The 8,818-nt window shown below is 33.5% G+C and overlaps 1 protein-coding gene across 1 annotated transcript in view; it reads right to left on the minus strand.

Moving 5' to 3' along the window:
- CSMD3 (CUB and Sushi multiple domains 3) overlaps positions 1-8,818 on the minus strand; it is a 1,149,842-nt gene that overhangs the window by 369,272 nt on the left and 771,752 nt on the right. The window contains 2 exon segments of the mRNA XM_034668518.1: positions 1,922-2,110; positions 7,285-7,472. Of these exon segments, the coding sequence (XP_034524409.1) occupies positions 1,922-2,110; positions 7,285-7,472 (377 nt within the window).

The following is an 8,818-nucleotide window of genomic DNA, read 5'->3' on the forward strand; positions in this document are numbered from 1 at the left end:
GGAGTGGAAAATACTATAAAGAAAAATATAAGTGGCATGACAAGTGTTACTCTGTAGCAAAAGATAGGGTATCGGAGGTGCCTGGGTGGCTCAGTAGGTTAAGCGTGGGACTCTTGGTTTCAGCTCAGGTCATGATCTCATGGGTCATGAGATTGAGCCGCACATTGAGCTCCACACTCAGTGTGGCGTATGCTTAAGTTTCTCTCTTGCCCTTTGCCCCTCCCCCTGCTTGCATACACTCACTCTCTCTCTCTCTTTCTCTCTCTCAAAATAAATAAATAAATAATCTTTTTTTTTAAGTATAAAAAATTTACTATCAAATTTACTAATTGGCACAGAATCTAACTGAACCACTTCTGACTTGAGGTTCAAGGTTCCTTGGTCAATAGTGAAACAAGATGAATTTAAAAAGGATCAGTTTTTACTCAGAAACCTAAGTATACAGAAAAGAGAACTGAATTCAAAGTATTTTTTCCATCTGACAGAATTGGTGGCAAAAAGGATACTGTATCATCTTTAAGTCACATATTCCAAGTAGTGCAGAGTATCCATAAACTAAACAGCTATACACCAGCACTATCTTCTTCTCAACCATAGAAATGGATGCACATATGATCTGGACAAGGCTAAAAGTAATGGGCCCTTCTCCTTTACTACACTAACTGGTTCCGGTATGGACTAATCAGAGACATTTCTTGTGATTTTTCTAATTTGAACATGGAAGAACTCTCATTCCTGTCTGATCCTAGAAATATGAGACAATAAGTCTACCTGTTCTACAAGTGTATTCTCCACTGCTAAATACACCCACGTAGAAAAAGCCCGGCTGCAATTAAAGAGAATTATGTCAAGACACAGAGCAAAGCCTACGTAGAAAATGGATAGAGCCTTTAAAAAGTCTGAATTCATGATTATAATTAGCAATGAAAAGTACATCACCTCTGCCTTTTCTAAGATTTGAATAAACAGCAAACTCTGCTTTTATTTTTTAAAACCAGTTATAGTTGGAATTCTGTCACAATCATAAGAATGCTGACTATTATAAATAGTACTGTACCAAATACAAGGAAGATGTGCTGATGATTCCCTTATACCTTGTTATAAAAACAAATTGGCCTAAAACTGTTTCTAAACAATGATAGCAGCGACAGTATTTGGGAATTTAATCATAAAATGATGAATGTCATCTTCTACTTTGAATAAGAATAAGTAAAGAACTTAGAAATAGTGTTATAAATAAAAAGTAAAGCCCGGGATCAAATAATGCATAGTATTCACATTGTGTGTGCTTTTTGATGAAGCAAGTATGAAAATACTTCTCGAAATTAGGGAAGCAGTTTCTTCCACTGTATTTCACATGTGTTTTATGAAAAATGAAGCATTTCTGACTTATTGAAACAGAGAAGAGGTAAGGACACTGGTAGAATATTCATCATGACCCAAGAATTTGCCACCACAGACAGTCTGGGTACATTGTCACAGTGCTGTGTAACTATGTAGAATTTGGACTGGTACATTTTGCCTTCCAAGTTTGGAGGTAATGTCCTATCCCTTCTGTGAATTTATTGATACCAATTTGACATTTCAATGCTACTTTGTCAAAGGTCCAAGCACACAATATGCACTTAAACTGGCTACCTCGGCACATTTGGAAAATATAGAAATACATATACCATCTTTAGGCATAGGGTAAGTTTGGCTGGTTATCAATATTTTTTTTTTCTTTTTGAAGTACTGTTGACATATAATGCATTTTTATTTCCTTTGTTAATGGTCTGATTACAAAATTACCAAAATTCAAGATAATCTTTTAAAATACAAAATATTTATAGTTGTTTTAAGCCTCACATTTTATAAGTACTATATTGGCTTCTTTTTTGTTTATAAATCAGCTTATTTTGCATATTGAATTAATTCTCACCATCACAGGTTGGGAGTGGATGACTCCACCAGTGGTTTTTCTCACACAGAAGAGGCTCTTCATGGCTCAACCTGTATCCTGGATCACAACTAAATGAAACAGTAGAACCTATGGAGAAATCATGACCGTAGCGACGGCCATGTACAGGAATGCCAGGGTCCAAGCAAGAATAAGTGTTCACTGTAACACCTACAAAACAAACGGAATACGACAAAGAGTAAGTTTGGTGGATTCAGATTTGCCAAAATTGATTCCCATTTCTTCAAATGACTGTGAGTTATGACGTTCACAAATAAATGAATGTTCCCATAGCTTTATTCAAACAACCAGCAATTGTCTAACAAATTTGTTTTGACATTTTCTACCCATGAAGCCCACGTTCAGATCACTTAGTTATATAAGAACATGATGAAAATATATAATTATCTATCAAACTTTACATTGTTATAAATTATAGAGCTATGGGGCACCTGGGTGGCTGAGTCGGTTAAGCAGCTGACTCTTGACTTTGGCTCAGGTCATGATCTCCGGGTCCTGGGATTAAGCTTCATGTCAGGCTCCACGATCAATGGGGAGTCTGCTTGGGATTCTATCTCTCCCTCTCCCTCTGCCCCTCTCCTTACTCTCTCTCTCTCTCTCAAATAAATAAGTCAATCCTTACGAAAATTATATAGATATGAATATAGAATGATGTATGAAAGTATGAACACCAGTACTTTTCTAAGTAAAGCACTACAATTGCTCTGGTAGCTACTTGTCAGGGTTTTCAATAGCTTGTAGTGTACCTGGTGTCTCCTGATGATGATCTTCCTAGTGACTTATGATGTCTACTGAAACCACACCATGGCAATGCCTTTCCCTTCATAAGACATGGTTTCCCAATGTTGGCCCTGTTGAGTTTTTGGGTTGCATGATTCTTTGCCCTGGGGCTGTCCTACGCTTTGCAATATGTTAGCAGCATTCCTGACCTCTACTTTCTCCAGTCATGACAACCAAAAATGCCTCCAGATATGGCCAAATGTTCTCTGGGATGCGAAAACCTGCCCTGAGTTAAGAACTGAGGTATAAGGTAAAATAAATAATTATCTTCCTCTTCCTAAATGAAAGACTTAAACAATGAATTACTGTTGTCTTTATATTCCAAAAGTACAATAATTAACATTTTCAAATTATAGCTGATTTAATCACATTCACAAGAGAAACTATCTGTATTTGCTATCCGATTTTAAAATGAAGCTATACAAAATACTAAAAACATAGTAGTTCAATTTTTAAAAAGACAAATCATACATCTTAAATACATTTATTGAACATATCCATTTCATTTAAATGTTGTTGTTTTGAATGAGAAACTAAAAAACTAAAAAATCTTATCTTCAACACAATTACTTTAACCTGCTATATTCCTCTTCTCAATGTGACCATTATACTTCTAAGCATCCAAGATTTTGAGATCCTCGTTCATCTTTGAATCCCTCTCACATTGTATTTTTCCTCCACACAAAATGTCTGAAATCTATCCTCATTGAAAAGCATCATGTCATTTACTGCTTCTCTTACCCTACCCAAGGCCTTCATCACTTCAATTCTGTAGGACAAACAAAGACATCTGCCCTCTCTTTCAGTATCCTTCATCTCCAATCTGTCCTGGATATAATATTGGACACCTATATCCCTAAAATACGTTATTTCATTGCTTCTGTACCCTGCTTTTCATGGTACCAAGTTCAAAATCATCACCTTGAGATTCATGACTTCCAAACTGAACTCTACCATTTGTAATCTCTATTATTTCTCAGTAGTCACCTTTCCTACCAGTCAGGTAAGTTTCCTTACTAGTTTTATATTTTATTTCACTACCACAAAGACATTCAATCATCCCTTTAACTTACAAAATCTCAATTTTTACCAGACAAGCTCAGATGCCCTCTCCTTTAAGTCATGATTAATTTTCCTTTATCTAAAACGCCTATGTTGTAGCAAAATCTTAAGAGATCAGTGAAATGTGGGCTTGAAGAAGTCACATACAGTGTAAATCATAGTAAAAACAAAATCAAACAAATGTAATTCTCCAAAAGTGATTTTAATGGTTTCAGATTATTTGGAGTAAAGGTCAGTGAATAGTAATCATTCCATTTGTCCTTCTTGTCTCTCCAACTGATGGATAAAGTAAGATAATGCATATCTTTTATGTCTCTTACTGTACTGCATCCATCTAGCAGTCACAGAGTAAGTCTAAGGAGATATTTCATAATTGATTGACAAGCAGATAAATCAAGGCAATGGTAATGTTTTGATTCCTCTACCTCTCCCATATGTATTGACTTTAGATATAACAACTGTTATTTAAACAGTACATTCTCTTAGATGTCTTCCATTTCCCACAGTTGAAAAAAATATATGTATACATGCATACAAAAAATATGTCTTTGGAGATGGGTACCTGTGTCTATAAATTTGTTCCGTATCCATTTATAATTTTATTGTTTTATGTATTATTTATATATCCAAGAAGACTTAATTATATTTGTATTTCAAAAAATACAAACATAATAAAAAGAACTTTTTCCTGGGAGAGGGAGAGAAAATTAATTGTATTGAAGCAAAAAATGGGTTATGTTCCTAAATTCTAGTCCATGTTGTTATTATTATTTTTAATGTGCTCTGAAAATTATGAATCTTATGTCATTGGTGCAGTTTTTGCAATCTTCCTCTTTTGAGAGAAAGTAAAGTTGGGTAGATAGTGCCCCAGCAAAGGGATACAATGAAAAACTGGAGTGCAAGCAGTGGTAACACTGCAAATAATCCTTCCCATCACATTTTGGTCTCCTGGAAAAATCAAATTTTCTTTTTTAATGGATTTAATTAAAAAAATAGAAATTCACTAAATACCAAGTACATTTTTAAAGTTTTAATTAGTGTAATAATTAAAATTTCATTCTACTGATTTTGGGGTTTGTGAATGGTTCATTTAAAAAAAGATAGTTTGGTTACCTCCAGCTGGGAAACTTATTAAGTAACAATAACAAAAAAAGGTCTTTGCTTGTTTGTGTTCCTGAAAATAGAGGGCTTGTGATGTTAGAGATTGTTTCTCAGTAGTAATTAAACCACAGCAACTAATAGAAGAAAATGAGAGGAAGTTATCTCTTATAAACTAATTTAAATAGAACGGTACTGCCTTTCGGGCCAGATTTGACCCAAACCAACATCCACTGTGTCTGTGATCAACCTCAGCCTCTCTAGCTCTCAGCCTCCACTCTGCCTTTTTCATCACTAGCCTCCAACGGTAACTTTGATTATGTTACTAAGAGCCTGTGGGTGACAAACTTGCTGACTGTGACATAGATGCTTTGCCTTGAACAAATTTGAAACTTTAGTCAGGCTCCTGTGAATCCTTCTGACTAGATCTCACCTGTGGCCCATTTAGTCCAATTTTAGCAACAATCCTACTGGGTCAGTTTACTGCAAATCCCCCTCCCTTGATACCTAATCAAATTCCTTATTCCCCACCCTCAGTATCTTCTCACTCTGGCCTACCTTTAGCAAAAATCCTGTCTGGTGGGTTTAGCCAGATACCCCCCTACCTCTAATCCTCTGCCCCTCTTAGCAATCCCCTCCACTGAATTCCCCCTCCCCCAACCTGCCAAGCAAGACCCTCCTCCTTGACTATAAAGTCCCACTTGTAGTCAGAATTGAGCTCAGTCTCTCTCCCCTTAAAGGAAAAGTAGTAAAAAGTAGTAAAATTCTGCTCTAACGTCTTTAACAAGTGTCTGTGAATAATTTCTTTTGTAACAAAAATACATTTCAGCTTGACTTATCATTTTAATTCCTCATCCAATTAGTTTTCAAAGAAAAAATATGAGCTATCATTCATTACTTACTGCATGCAATTATAAAAACACACTGCATGTGTGATTTTACTTAATTCTTAAAATTGTCCTATGTCTGACACGTGATCAAGACCACACACCTTGGCTGGAGTGGGATTGAATGTGATTTGTTAGGTATAGAATACAGCAATGGATTAAAGGAAATGTGCCTGCCCATTTGTAACGTATTGATAAAAATTAATTGCTAATAAGAATTAATTTTGAAATAGATTGCAAAAAATGACTCTACTCGGACTCAAATTTAACACATACATGTTAAACTAAAAATCTCGATTAAGGCCCTTCAGTTCATTTGAATTCCCAAGTATGTGTTAATCCTCTTGTTACATTTTATAATAATATTAAGGAAATATACTTCCATGCCATAAAGCTCGAAGTAAAAAGAGAAGTTAATATAATTAAATAATATTATGGATAATACAATCTTTAAAAGAGTAATGAATATATATTTATTATGGTTTTAAAAGCCCATGAGTCCATTGATCAAATCTACTGAAAAGACACCCAATATGGAATATAAAGTTATGAATTTCAAATGCAGAAATTTTTCTTGAGGGGGTAAGGGGTGTAGGAGACTTGAATATAAAAATAAGTGATTTAATACCTAACTGTACTTGATATAAAGATATCTTGCGGTAACCTTCTTAAATGTGCTATTAGATCCATTTCACCAAAACTGCTTTTCATGCAGATACATGGCAATGTACCTTTAGATGCAAATGCATGCATATATGAATTTATATGTATACATCATATGCAATACACTTGTACATGTATAAATATGCCAAATGTTTATAAATTAAAAAAAAACTTGTTTCTATGTATATACCAGAATCAAATTATTTTTAAATACCAGGTGTATTTTAGATTTTTTAAAAATAAAACTATAACCTTTTGAGATTATTATAAGCTGATTGCAACACTGTGAATTACAGCTTGTATACAGTCTTTGATCAGTTATGTTAGTCCTATTTGAATATACGTCTACGTACCTTATTTTTCAATGTTAACATAATTTTCAGTATTTTACACAAAATAATAAAAATGAATATTTTAAATGGAAAATGTGTGCAATTAATATGGGTAAAATATAAAAGAATGAGTTTATGAAGTACATGCTAAGGGAATCTGCCAATGTTCATATACATCTTAGATTGATATTTACTATCTATTATTGGCTTTTCAGAATTGTGCACAAATAACTAGTACATGAACTCACTGTTTAAAATTTGTTATCTGATACTTCTGAGAGTTCCTTAGTATTTCCTTTCAGTTAGATAGATATTGTTGAAAAATCTTTTGCAGAATTTACTAAAACACATACCCTGCAAAGCATTAGCATTCTCATTGGTCAAGGAAAGCTTTAATTTTATTTTCTTAATAACTCTTGTCGTTCTTTTACTTATACAGTGGTAATATCAAATGTAGGGAAAAGAGAATAGGGAAATCAAAAAATATTTTGGCATTACTTGCTTTCATAATGAATCTTGAAACCATTATTAGAACGGCTGTTGTCTGTTGTAAATAGAAGGTATATAAAATTACTGCTACTGAATAGAAACTGGGGCACTTGTGTACCATTGTAGGATCCAAGCAAGGGTGACAGAAGATTTGGTCCATCATGGACTTCCAGAACATCATAATTTAGTTCAGTCTGAAATCTAGGATTAAGAGACACATGTGAAAATATATTTATGAGAATAACACTATAAGGAAAATAATAACTTACATTGTTATTTAAATGACTAAATTTTTTACTATTTTTATATTATAAGTTTTCTTTACCTTACCTAATATCATACATATTATTTAAGACCTCATCACGCACAAATACAAGTTGTAAGCTCTTATTCTTATGGAGAATTATCATCAAAGAGGTGTGTATTTATTTGTTGTTCATAAGTAAGATTTCTTTCTAATATTACAGAACATCCTCAGTAAACAAATGGCCTTTTCATTAACCAAGCATTTTTTGGGAGTCACCTTTCTTTTATCTTCCTCATTTTATGGAAAACTATGTGATTCACATTTATCCTCAATTGTTAATCAGATTCTCATCTTACTTGTATATATATTTCAAATCTGACATTTGCTTTACGTTGTGGTCCTTTTTTTTTTTTGACAAATCTATTTTGGCCATTCAAAACTTTATACAGTTTTTATTTCAGAACGATGGTCCGAATTGTAAGTAGGTAATGATAATAATGATGATGTAGTTGATGTTCACTAAGTGCTTGCTCTGCTAAATATTTTATCTATATTCATTCATCCAAACCTCACACTAACACTGTAAGTTAGCTCCTATAATTATACTCATTTTACAGGTAAGAAAACAGAGGCCTGCAGAACTTGCAAAGCTCAAACCCAAGTCTCTCTATCCCAGTCAGTATACTATACTATGCTATGCAGGCTGGTTTTATTTTTAGATTTTTGGTGGTAGTTATTGCTAATGTTTTCAATTCTCTTAAAGGATGTAATTTTTATAAAGGCAGTCAACACAGAGCCACTTTTAACGTGCACAAAATATTATTAATAAAATAGCATCTTAAATGCTATTTAGGAAGTGCAACTGAAGTATTTTTCAATCTGTACCACTTTTACACCCCGTTAAGCAATATACTCAGTAAAATGAATGCATTTCATAAGCTTATCTTGGTTTTTATTTTGCAATATGGAATATATTGCATTGGTCTAAAAATAACTTTTCCAATAATGCAATTTAGAATAGGAAATGTATAGGAATACACTAGGTCCTTTAAGTAAATCTTCAGACAATTGTATATTGTGAATCCATTATTTGGTTGTTTTGTAGTCAGCGTATTGTAGTATTAAAATTCGAGTTTCACTTCGATAGCTAGTCAGCTGATAATAACCAAATTAAAATGCACAGAAGAGTCAGAGATTACTTTGAATTGAAACAGACAATTCTTAATAGAACAGCAACATTAAATGGTGATATAGTGAACACTGTTGAGTAAGAGTGAATCCTTAGAAAGAAAATCATCAC

This window comes from Ailuropoda melanoleuca, chromosome 9 (genome assembly GCF_002007445.2).
Source record: "Ailuropoda melanoleuca isolate Jingjing chromosome 9, ASM200744v2, whole genome shotgun sequence".
NCBI lineage: Eukaryota > Metazoa > Chordata > Mammalia > Carnivora > Ursidae > Ailuropoda > Ailuropoda melanoleuca.